The following is an 11908-nucleotide window of genomic DNA, read 5'->3' on the forward strand; positions in this document are numbered from 1 at the left end:
TGTGCAATAGATGCCACATTCTAGGGGAGGGTTGGGGTGACTCCAGTCTGGCCCTGGGCTAACTGACTGGGCCGGTGCGACAGAGCTGGGTCACCCTGTGTGTGCGTGTGGCTGCTCCCTGGGCCTGAGACAACGTCGGCCCTGAGCCCCTTTCTCACCCCCCCTCCTCCCCACCCCTGTGCCGAGGCCCTTGGGGCCCTCCTCTCCCCATAGACTCCTGCCCGCCCCGTCCTGGGCTGTGGCCACCCCTGGCTTCCTTCCGCCTTGGAAAGCTTCATGGTTCAGCTGTCTGCTCCCCACTTGGTGGGCGGGTTACCTTCCCGGTGACCGTGCTGGTCGGCCACATGTCTGCTTCTCTTTGGGTGGCCTGGGTGTTCACAAACGCCTGGACAGCTCACCTCCTCAGGGCTCCCCTGCCTGCAGCCCCCATTGGACAGACTGATCCTCACAACCCCTGCCTGCGCCCCCTGCCCCCCGACACCACACGTGCATCTTGCATGTTGTGCAGGAACCGACCGGAGTGCCTCCCCAGGCTTCTCCATCAACCTTGGGGTCGATTGTCCCATCACCTCCTTCCACACCTAGTCCTGCAGCTTCCCTGCGTGTTTACGTCAGAGCTGGGCGCACACTGAGAGCTGGGTCCCTGTGAGAAAAGGCAGCAGGCTGGGTGGCCGCCTCCCCAGGGGCAGCCTGCCTCCCCTCCGCCCCCGGGCCCCTCCTAGCCGGTAGCAACCTCCACACCCTCCCCCTCCCCCGAACCAGGGAAGAGAGGGAGGCTGCCGTGCTGAGAAGCAGGCCCGCGGGGTGGTGATGGGTGGTCAGGAGGACAGCCCCTGAGCCACGGGGACCAAGAGCAGGGGCAGATCCTGGCTGCCAGGGCTCACGTCCTGTAACCCGGGGGAAATGCTTTCCCAGGAAATCACTGGGAATTCAGGGGCTCCAGCCCCAGGGGCATCACTGTGCACGAGTCTAAAGTCCAGTAATGGGGGACAGTGGGCGACGTGGGATGCGGCCCAAATGGGCCGGGAACTGAGGGGACAGGGCGGGGCGAGGCCATGCCGAGGCCAGGGTCCTCTCCTCCGCCTGACGCCGGCCAACTGGGAGGCTGCTCTGGAGGGCACCCAGGGCAGGACCGCCACCTGTGTCCTCCCGGGGGCAAACCCCTCACCACCTGGATTGTCCCTCACCTGTGCCCGAGGGTCAGGAAGGAGGGGCCCCAGTTCCTCTGCAGCAGTGCCCCCTCCCTGCAGGTCAGAGTCCCATAGAGACAGAGGGGCCGAGGCAGACGGCTGGGCAGGTGCTGGAGGGGACAGCAGGGCGAGGCTTCCCAGCCGGGCCGGGCAGTCCCAAGGAGACTTTCCCCGGAGCCTGGCTCGTTCCAGCTCCAGGCTCAGGTGGTGACAGCTCCTCTCAGGCTGAAGGGCAGGCAGGGTGGGAGGTGGGCACCTCCAGGGTCCGAGGGCCTGGGGCTGGGGGCCAGGGGCTGGACACACACCCTGAGTGGGGGGGCAGGATTCACACAGGCACTTGGGAGGCACCAAGTCGTCTGAGGCTGCTGCTTTAAGAGGGCACAGGTGCCTGAGGGGATATCCAGGTTGCTATGGAAACAGCCCCAGCCCTGGCCCTGCCTTACGTTTCTCATCTGAGCAGTGGGGATGCCACACGTCCCACCCAGTTTTGGGGGGAGGCCCCAACGTCACAGAGACCCCGTGGCTGCAGCTACCGGGCTGAGGGTGGAAAGGGGGGCACCAGGGACAGCACAGCAGGGGGGAGGCCAGGCCCAGGAGGGGCGAAGTCCTGAGCCTGAATGTGCCTTGGGCCTAAGGTGGGGTCTGCGTGAGACAAGGGAGGAGCCAGGCCCTGCCCCCTGCCCAACGCTCCTGTGACATTCCTAGTTGTTGGTGCCTGACTCACCCTCACTTCAGAGGCCTGGGCCCAGTTCAGCTATTTAACCCGCTGCATCCCGCCCGCCTGCCAGTCACTCGTGGGCAGCCATGGCCCCACCTGCGTACCTGCTGCTCACCTGGGCAGGCGCCTCTTCCCAGCCTGTCTGCAAAGCTGGCCTCAGAGCGGTCTGTGCAGGCTGCGCCCTCAGCCCTGGCCGCAGCCATGGCTGTGCAGGTGCCCCTGTGGCACCACTACCTGCAGGCCACCCGCTCGCGGGGGGCACCCCGGGCGCAGGACTTCCAGCGCGCCGAGGACGTGCTGCTCTCGGTGCTAGAACAGGTGCATGCCCTGGACCCCCGCCTCCTCGTGGACTACTCCGGGGACCTGGAGGCCTTCTAGTTTGCCCTGCGCCCCTCATGGAGGTGCCCCAGTGGGTGGACAGAGGCCCTTGTGACTGAGGAGGGGAGGGCTGCTGAGCAGGGCCGGCCTGGGTGCTGCCGCCCGGGCGTCCCCGGGGAAGGGCCCGGCCTGGAGCGGTGGATGACAGACGATGTCTTCAACACCCCCCGCAGGGCAGCGCCAAGTGCCGTGGCCACATCATGCCCAGCAAGGTCCTGCAGGTCCCCAAGGACCTTCTGGTGGTGGCCATCGTGCACTGCAAGCACCACGGCCTCATCACGTCAGGTACAGGCCGGATCACTCTGCACGCATGTTTGTGTGCACAGGCGTGTGATTCCTCAGTGTGCTTGTGCGTGTGACTGCAGGATAGTGAACGCATGTGTGCGTACACGTGTGCGTGTGCACACATGTGAGTATATGTGTTCGTGTGTGAGCGTATGTGCACATGTGCACAGGTCTGTTTCAACGTATGGCTCAGTTGCCAATTGGCGTCTTGGCCCTGAGCAGGTTCCGCGGCCGGAAACTTTCAAGTGAGCCAGGGCTCTGGCCTCAGTCTCTTCCCTGGTTGCCTTGTTCATGTGATCTGGTGGGTGGCGAGTGCCGGCGTGGGCAGTGCTCCTGGCAGGCCCAGAAGTTATGGGCTTCCTTCCAGCAGGGGCTGCCTGGACCTCGAGGGCGTTGGAAGAACGGGCCAGCCTGTGCCGGGTCCAGCAGGGCGGGGACCCTGGGTGATGAAGCCCATCCTCCTGAGGGTCAGGGCAAAGGTGGCAGGGCTGGGAACCAAAACAGAATGTCCTGCTTCCCTTGGGAGGGGACAGGCATGTGGCAATGGTGGCTGCCACCTGGTATACGTCTGGCCCTCACATCTGCCGTGAGGTCAGCAAGTGGGGATGGTCAGCCCGCCTGAGGGACAGTGACCTGCCCTGGAGCTCTCGTCTGGCTGCACATCCAGGCTTGGGCCCACTTGGTGTAGGGACCTCAGCTACCTGGGCCCGGAGGACTAACCTTTCCCCAGGGTGCTTCCCGTGGGTTCTGGGGAAGCCTGGCATCTGTCTGCAGGCTAATGTGAGGGACCCCAACCCCAGAAGGGGTGGCTGCCAACCCCGGCCCCTCCCCAGACCTGCCTGGTGACCTGGGGCAAGTGACCACCCTCTGGGGGCTGATGATGAAAGTGCCCTTGTGGGGCGGCCGCAGCCCGTCACTGGGAACTCCTGAGCCCGGCCCCACCGACAGCCTATCTGGTCATCCTCTGAGTCTTACAGTGACCGCAGGCAGCTCAGCAGGGGTCTTTCTCTCTTCTCCCGTCCCTCCTGGCCCTGTCACCTCCAGGCCTGGAGACAGACCCACCGGTTGGGGTGAGCTCTCAGTCTGAGAGGCCAGGCTCCTCCTTCCCATCCCCTAGGTCCCGTCATCCTCTTCCTGCTGGAAGCCACACCCAGGCCTAACTTCTCTGGGCCCACAGGGAAATTCCAGGCACTGCTTCCTGACACTTGCCTTAAAAGGGAAGCAGCACCCCAGGTGACAGGCTGCCGCCACCCTGGGAACTGGAGAGACCAGGGGGGCTGAGGTGGGGAGTGGCTGGGACAGTGGCAGGTGTGGCCGGCTGCCTTCCGAGCCACCTTTTTGTGAATAAAACGTGTGACCAAAGGTAGATAAGTAAATGAAACTGCCCATGGTGGCTTTCCATGACAAGTGCCTCAGACATTGAAGTGGGAGGGGCCGGGGATCACTGAGCCCCTTTCTTCCCTTAACTGATGGTGGGACTGAGCCCTCTGTGGGGAACGGAGTGGCCCAAGTGTGGCAGGGCCAGGACCCGCTGGGGGCCAAGTCCCAGGAGGTGGCCCAGGAGCCGCCCTGCAGGAGACTGTTGAGAAGGGGCCTGAGTACCGGGGGCGGGCTCCTCCCTGCAGGACCCCCAGGGCGGTGGGTGGCCCAGGGCAGGCAGCGCAGGCTGTAGGATGGTGGGGAACCGGCGCCCAGGCTCACTAGTTGCGGAGACTGATCTCTAAGGCACATGTTGGGGACTCCCTTTGGGATGTGATGACATGCCATTCAAGCCCCAGCTGGTTGGCCCCCTGACCTCTGTCCCAGCCACCCTCTCTGGGCAGTGCTGGGGAGGGCAGGGGGCCACTGTTAGTCAGGGCCTCGTGTAGGTGCCCCTCCGGCCCCCTGAGAGACGCCCGCTCAGCGCACCCTCCTCTCTCGGTGGTGTTCATTTGTTTGGGGGAAGGGATATCTGACGTAGGAGACCAGAGGACCCTGGTCATGCCAGAGGGCCTTCATCTCCCCAGCCCCACCACCCCATGGAAGAGCCCCTCCTGGGTGGTCTGGGGCCTCTTCGTAGGGGAGTGGGTGCTGGGCTGGGCCCCATGGGGTCTGAGTCCGGGGAGGGGGGAGGGAGTGGGAAGGACATCAGCTAGAACATGTTGTCCATGGTAGCAGAAGGAGAAAGTTCTCGAGCAAGGTCTGGGGTGTCCAGTGGAATCCAGGGCCCCCTCCTGGATAAGGGCAAACCCAGCCAGCTCCTCCCAACCTAGGCCTGCAGGGACACTGTGCGTTCAGCCCTGGGGCCTGGCCCTGACCCTCACCTCGATGGCCCTTCTTACGAGGTGTGCCACGGGCCGGGCCTGAGATGGGGGCTCTCGTGCATGGACCACACCGGGGCTCTCGGGGGCACCTCAAGAAACAGGAAGGGGCGGGAAGGAGAAAGCAGTTCTGATCAGGAGAAGTCCAGCCTCAGCCCGACCCTCCCGGCCTCTGGAGCTCAAGTGCCCACAGAGGCTGCCCCCTATGCCCAGAGGACCCTCACTGGGAGGGTGGGACCTGACTTCCAAACTCCGCTGGGCAAGGTGGCCCAGCAGCCAGGGTTGTCCTCTGCAGAGGGCCTTCTACGACCCACTGGGCACGGGCCCAGGAAAGAGGTGCTGGGGCAACAAGGGCGCCCCCCGAGACGCTTCCAGGGGCCTGAGGAGGCCCTGGGGTGCGTGGAGGCAGTGGGTGCGGCCTCAGAAAGCAGCCACTTAGAGGGAAGGGCTAGAAAACTTTCTCCAGCAGAGAGCCGCGGGTCTCAGAGCTGCGGGTCTCAGAGCTGCCTGGGGCCTTGGGGGCCCTGGAGGGAGGACCTGCGGGAAGCACCCAGCCCCTCCCTGTGGGGCCGCCCCACCCCGGGGTCAGGCAGGCGAGGGCTCTCGCACCCAGCCATGGGGCAGTGCCTGGGGACCAATGTCAGCGCGACCCTGCCCCCGCAGAGCTGCTCCTCCTGAGCCATGCCCCTCCTCCCGCAGAGAGGGCTGCCGCGAGGAGAGGCAGCCTGGGCGGCCAGGGCCCCTGGGCCCAGGCGTGGAGCAGCGGGCGGGCACGGGCAGGCCTGGGGAGGCGCAGCCTCAGGGGGTGGGGCGACGGAGGGTGAGGATGCTGCTGACCTGGGCACCCGCCAAGGGAAACCTCGGGGCAGGTGCCGCTGTCTCACCTGGGCTGCAGAGCCAAACAGCATCCCCACCGTGCTAGCACGGGGGCCACGGGGCAAATACCAGACCCTGGGTGGCTTAAACGACAGAAACGTATTTCCTCAAAGTTCTGGAGGCCAGAGGTGCAAGGTCAAGGTGTCAGGGGGCTGGTTTCCCGAAGGGCCCTCCTGGGCTTAGAGATCTGCCCTCTGACCGCGTCCTCGGGTGGGCTTTTCCGTGCGTGCAGATCCCCACCGTCTGTTCTGTAAGGACAGTCTCACGGGGTCAGGCCCACTCTCGCGGCCTCAGCGCACCTTAACCCCCTCTCGAGGGGCCTTGTGTCCAAATACAGTCACAGCCCGAGGTGCTGGGGGTTGGGGCTTCTGCACAGGAATTCTGGGGGACACGATGCAGCCCGCGTGACAGCCGTGCAGGGCTTCCCTGGGGGTGCAGCGGTTGGGAATCCGCCTGCCAATGCAGGGGACACGGGGTTGAGCCCTGGTCTGGGAAGATCCCACGTGTCGCAGAGCAAGTAAGTCCGTGCACCACAACTACTGAGCCCGCGTGCCACAACTACTGAAGCCCGCGCGCCTAGAGCCCGTGCTCTGCAACAAGAGAAGCCATTGCAGTGAGAAGCCCACGCACCACAACGAAGAGTAGCCCCTGCTCGCTGCAACTAGAGAAAGCCCGCATGCAGCAACAAAGACCCAACGCAGCCAAAATAAATAATTTTTTTAAAAAAACAAAAAACCCCCAGCCGTGCAGGGACTTGGGGGCTCCGTCAGCCCTGTGCCTGGCTCAGGTTCCAGAAGGTTGCAGGCCTGGGTGCGGGTGAGGCGTGGGGTGACGGGTGGGGTGAGGGGTGGGGTGGGCCAGAGGAGCCGCAGGCTTCAGGTGGGGGGAGGGCGGCATGGCTGAGCGGGCAGGAGGGCCGTGGACTGAGCACGTGGAGGCTGGCATGGCAGAGGGGCTGGCATGGCGGGTGGCTCATTGCAGGCTCTCTGAATGCGGACAGCCTGAGGGAAGAGCAGCTCAGCCCGTCCCTGCTGGTGTCCAGCGGCTGGAGAACGATCTGCTTCAACGTGGTGCCCATGGTGCAGAGGAAGCTCAGGGTGCCCGCTCTGGAGCAGGCCCGGCTGGTGCCCGGCTTCCCCGAAGGCGGCCTGGAAAGGATCATCCGCTAAGCGGTGGCCCTGGTTCTGGCCAGCGTTGAGCACGGGAGGCAGGACGCACCTCCTGGGGCTGTGGGGTCCTCGGGAGCCGGCAGGGAGGGGCCGTCGTCCCGCTGCTCCCCGCACTCCCGGCAGGAGGACCTGCGGGGTCCCCCTCCCGCCTCTGCCTTGGCAACTGTACAGCGCTGCTATCACTGGGGTCTCAGGGAATTTGGCATCCGACCAGAATGCCCGCTCCCTGCTGCCAGCTTCACCGCTCTCGGAGCTGCGGGGAGCGGGGAGATGTGCCCTCTGTGCCCCGGGAGGGGGGCTGTCTGTCAGGCAGCGAGGAGGGACTTGGAAGTACAGAGGGCTGCCCGGGACGGGACCCTTCACCACCCAGCCCAGTGCCTTCAGTTCAGGTGGGAAAGCGGCAGAGGGGTCAGGGGACTTGTCCAGGGCCACAGGGGTTCCTGGGGCAGCTGGGAGGGGTCCCCACGCAGCGAGGGTGGCCAGAGTCTAAGGAGAGGAATTATCACTGGGGCTTTGCTAGCGTCCTCCATCCGGACTGCTCTTCCCAGATGTGTGTCCCGGCCCTGAGGCCCCACCTGGGGTGTCTAGCTGCAGATGCCCCTCCCCTGCCCAGCCCTGGAGCCCCAGCAGCCCCTCCTCGGGTCCCCGGTCTCCTCCGCAGTAGCCTGCCTGCAGGGAAGGGGAGCTCCCGCGTCCGCGTCGGTGAGGGGAGGTGGCGGGGGGCCTGGGGCAGAGGCTGAGCTCCCCTGGACACCTCGAACCAAGGGCTGGGGACGGAGTCCCCTCCAGACCTGATACCAGCAGCTGGCATGCAGGGTCACTGTGGTTTGTCCAGGGTAACTCACCCGCCAGCTCTCATGCCTGGGGTGACACGGTTAGGAATGTGACACGGTTGTGGTCGCAGGGGTTTTGCTCTTACAGTCGAGTTGATTCTTGGAAGCAGATGACGTTGGTCAAGCTGGTTGTGCCCTTCTGTGGTTTTCTGCCCTCGGGGAGTCCCAGCAGAGAGCCTGCAAGCCCCGCCCCCAGGGCTCCCCAGCTGAGCCACCTCTGCACAGAGTAGGGGCCTGTCCAGGCGGACCTCTGCCCACAGAGGAAAGGGAAGGGGTGAGCTGGGCCGTCACTTTCACAAGTAAATGGAGAATGGCCTTTCCTGTGCCCCATCCGCCACAGACTCAGTCTCCGCCACCCATGAGCGTCCAGTATTGAGACCCTCAGAGAGCGGAGCCCGCAGGGCACTGTCCTCAGGTTCTGTCCCTTTGGTCCACTCAGCAAGTGCCGCTGGTGTGCAGTGCCTGAGCTCCGAGTCCTGCTGGAGGGCCAGATTCCGAGTGTGCAGCTGCCGGGGGTGGGGCAGCTGGGCTTCTCAAACGGGGCCTGGAGTGATGTCACCCTGCCAGGCCGGGTGGCTCCACCCAGGCCTCTGCCCGCGGACCAGGAGCTACTGCTTCACCCCGGGCCGGTCCCAGTGGCACCTCCCAGTCCACACCAAGAGGGCTGGGCATGCCTGGGGGCACCCTGCCTCCCTCCGTGCTCTGGGGCCTCAGCAACGACGTGGGAAGTGGGCTTCTCACACTTGCTGCCTCATCAAGTGTACTTTCCAAAAAGCACATGGGGGTGGGCCGGGTGCAGCAGGCCATCCCCTGTCGTGGTCTGGGCCGTCTCGCGGGGCTCAGAAGTTTCGATCCTGGCAAGGCCACAGGGGTCAGGGTGGGCGCTGTCTTTTCTGGGGATGATCTGGGGATGCAGCCGCCTGGCTGCCTGGCCAAGGCCCCAGTGCTGACCGAACATGTGTCTGTCTGGGCTCCAGCTCTCCGCTGACTACCTGCTCACTAGGCTGCTGGCTGTGCTGGGCTCCCTCCAGGGCCATCACCTGGATGGCCTCTCCATCCTGGACCGGGTCAACCACGAGAGCTGGCAAGAAGGCGGCAAGGGCCTGGGCCTGACCCTCGGCCACCTGAAGGTACGTGTGGGGGGCTTGGCGGTGCCCTGTACCTGCTCGGCCTCCACCAGACCCGTGTCCGTAACCAGGGGCCAAGGCCAGGGGCACCCGGGTTGGACCCTCCTGCCGGCTCAACCGGTGGACAGCCTGGACTGAGCTCTGTGTCAGAGGTCTCCGAGGCCTCCTCCGGGTTCCCAGGAAGTGAGACTGCAGCTCATGAGTGTGGCCATTGGGCTCAGGGCTCTGGGGCACCTCAGGCCAGCCTCCCCATCCTGGGGCCAGTATCCACGGAGGCCATCCTGGGCCTGGGTGCAGATCTCCAATCAGACTCCATGGGGTTGGGCTGCATAGAGTGGGCACTCCGGCCAGCTGGTGTCAGGCCTGGAAGCCCCTCTGTCCCCATGCCCCTGCCATCCGGGCCTGATCCACCCCACCCTGCATGGCCGTGAAGGGGAAGCAGCTGAGCCTGGGAGTCTGGGGTCTTTGCTGAGAGTGAGCGGTGGGTGAGAGCCTGCAGGGAAGACGGCTCTGCAGTGAGTCCCCGTGTGCCCTACCCCCCACCCCTCTCAGGCCTTCATTGCCACCCCGAGGGGGTGCCAGCTGCTGAGGGGGTCCCGTGGGGTGGCACACACTGTGCCTCCTGAGTCCCTCAGTGAATGAGGGGTGACAGGGGTGTGGAAAGAGAGGGTGCAGCAGGGCACCTTGTGACAGGAAGGGACCCCAGCTGGGGGCTCAGGGTTGGGGGAAGAGAAGGTACTGGTGCAGGGTGGGGCAGGTAAGTCCATCCTGGTGGCTTCAGAAGTATTCTGGGCCCAGGCATCCTGGGCACACAGACTAGGGCTGGGACGATGCCACAGGATAGCGCTCTTTGTGTAGGGCTGCAGGGCATCAGTAGGAGTTCGATGAAGGGTGGGGCACATGGGAAAAGCCCAGAGGGTGGGTAGGAGCCTCAGAATCTCCTGAGAGGCATCCTGGGAGGCTGGTGTGGGACCCTGGGGAGAAGAGAGGCGCCAGGGCGGGGGCAGCAGGCAGGGAGTGGCTGGGACTCGAGCTGGGACCGGTGGGGGTGGGCAGGGGGCTTCCAGGGTGGGGTGCAGGGTGGAGGGGGACGGCCTTGGTGAGGGTGGTGGGCTGCAGGTGGCCAGGTGGGAGGGTGGGCGGGGCCTGAGCCGACCATCCCGCCGCAGATGGTGATGCTATGGGCCGCATGCTCTTCCTGGCACCCGAGGACTGGGCGGAGCTGCAGGGCGCCGTGTACCGCCAGCTCGTGGTGCTGCTCTGCTGTCTGGCCACCAGGAACCTGCTCCACTTCCTCTACCCCGAGTGGAACCTGCTGCAGGACTCCGGCCTGGACCTCAGTGCCCTCTCCCAGCGCGTGGAGCGCTTCGCCAGCCAGCCTGAGGCCTCCCTGCACGTCCGCGTCACCCACCTGGGCCGCAGCCCCCCGCCGCGAATTGGCAGTGGGGTCAAGGCGCTCCTGCAGCTGCCCGCCAGTGACCCCGCCTACTGGGTCACTGCCTACTTCAACGTCCTGCTGGACAAGGTGGGGGGAGGGCAGGGCCGGGCCGGCTCACACGTGGGTGCGGGTGGAGGCCCGCTCCACGACCCCCGGTCAGGAGCCGAGGAAGGTGGGTCAGGTCAGTCCTTGGGACAGCGCAGCGAGAGCATCTGTCGGGGAAGATGTGCCTGCTGGGGTCAGATATAAGCCAAGCCCCAACCCCCGGTGGCCCCGAGCGCCAGGGCCCGTCTCTGGGAACCAGGGTCGCCTGCGCTTGCCCCTTTTTCCGCCCGAACCCTCCGCAGACCCACACTGGCCCAGTGCTCAGAGCCCCACCTGCCCAGCCTGGGGCCCCGCTGCGGCCATGCCCACTGGGTGTTCAGGTGCTGTCTGCCAGCTGTCCCTCCTTGAGTGCCAAGATTCAACCAACTGGGCTAGGCCTCCTCTCTCCCACCCCATAGAGCCCCCTCTAGCTCCTGACCCCCAGGGCCAACTCCCACCCTCCTTCCAGGGCACATGGGGCTGGGGTGGTGGTAGCGGGAGGGGTGATGCACGCTGAGCTCTCAACCAGCACCTGATGGGGCTTCCTCTGTGTCAGGCCCAGCCAGGGAAGGGCCAGAGGAGAGGGCCCCGGGCAGGTCCACCTGCAGGGAGGGCTGCGCAGGCAAAGACCCAGAGGCGGAAAGCCCAGAAGCCAGGGAGTGCGTGAAGTCCCACGCTGGGCCTGGGGCCCCGTCACGGCCCCCAGATGTCACTGTGACCCCTCTGTCCTGCCCCACCCACAGTTCCAGGTCTTCAACATCCAAGATGAGGACCAGATCTCGGCCATGCAGAGCATCTTCCTGAAGACCGAGACCCAGGGTGCCGAGAACTGCTGAGCTGAGTGCCTGTCTCAACGCCCTCCTTCTGGCTACACTGCCCCATGAAGGCTCCTGGAACATTTGGAGAAGGGAATGGGCTTCACCTAGAGTGCGTGGGGGGAGGGCGGAGGGCCTTTGTCCCCTGGGACCACCTGAGCCTGTCCAGGGAAGGCCCTGTGGGAGTCTGGGAGTGCTGGACAGTGGGTCTCCAGAGGTCCTGGGATGGAGGTGCCACGTACTTCACGTGGCGGTTGTTGATCCGTCCATACGATGTCATCAAGACTCTGAAAACCAAGAACCTGCGTGAGACTGGAGCTGGTCCCCACCTGCGTAGTACCCTGATCCGCGTGATGAACTCTCGGTATCTGATCTTGAATACATCAGTGCGTTGCTTGTACACAGTGTAGATGGTACCTACTGCTTTTTGTGTATCTGCAGGGAGATTATTTTTCCTGGAAACATAAAATTAGAAAAAGCTTATATGTAGACAGGCAATTCAACCCTCCTCCACTCTCTGTGAATGACCCCCTGCCTCACCCCCAAATCCTCACCTTCTAGTTCATGAAGGAAACATCTGCAGCCGCACCACCAGCCGCTACTGATGCTGTCACATGAAGTCAGGTGGCTTCTCCTGGCATCTGATGCCAGCCCCTCCATCTCTTCTCTCTGCCCTATTTCCCACCTGCATTCTC

The 11908-nt window shown here is 64.8% G+C and overlaps 1 protein-coding gene across 1 annotated transcript; it reads left to right on the forward strand.

Moving 5' to 3' along the window:
• Positions 1–2046: 2046 nt before the first annotated feature.
• Positions 2047–11234, forward strand: MAB21L4 (mab-21 like 4; the record flags this gene model as incomplete). Its single annotated transcript, XM_079709940.1, is given in 10 exon segments — positions 2047–2281; positions 2284–2326; positions 2328–2451; positions 2454–2571; positions 6729–6913; positions 6917–6955; positions 8727–8879; positions 10046–10061; positions 10064–10401; positions 11142–11234. Coding segments are annotated over 10 exon segments (1281 nt in total). The 5' UTR covers positions 2047–2109.
• Positions 11235–11908: the final 674 nt, after the last annotated feature.

The sequence above is a fragment of the Hyperoodon ampullatus genome (genome assembly GCF_949752795.1).
Source record: "Hyperoodon ampullatus genome assembly, chromosome: 8".
In the NCBI taxonomy this organism is placed as follows: domain Eukaryota; kingdom Metazoa; phylum Chordata; class Mammalia; order Artiodactyla; family Ziphiidae; genus Hyperoodon; species Hyperoodon ampullatus.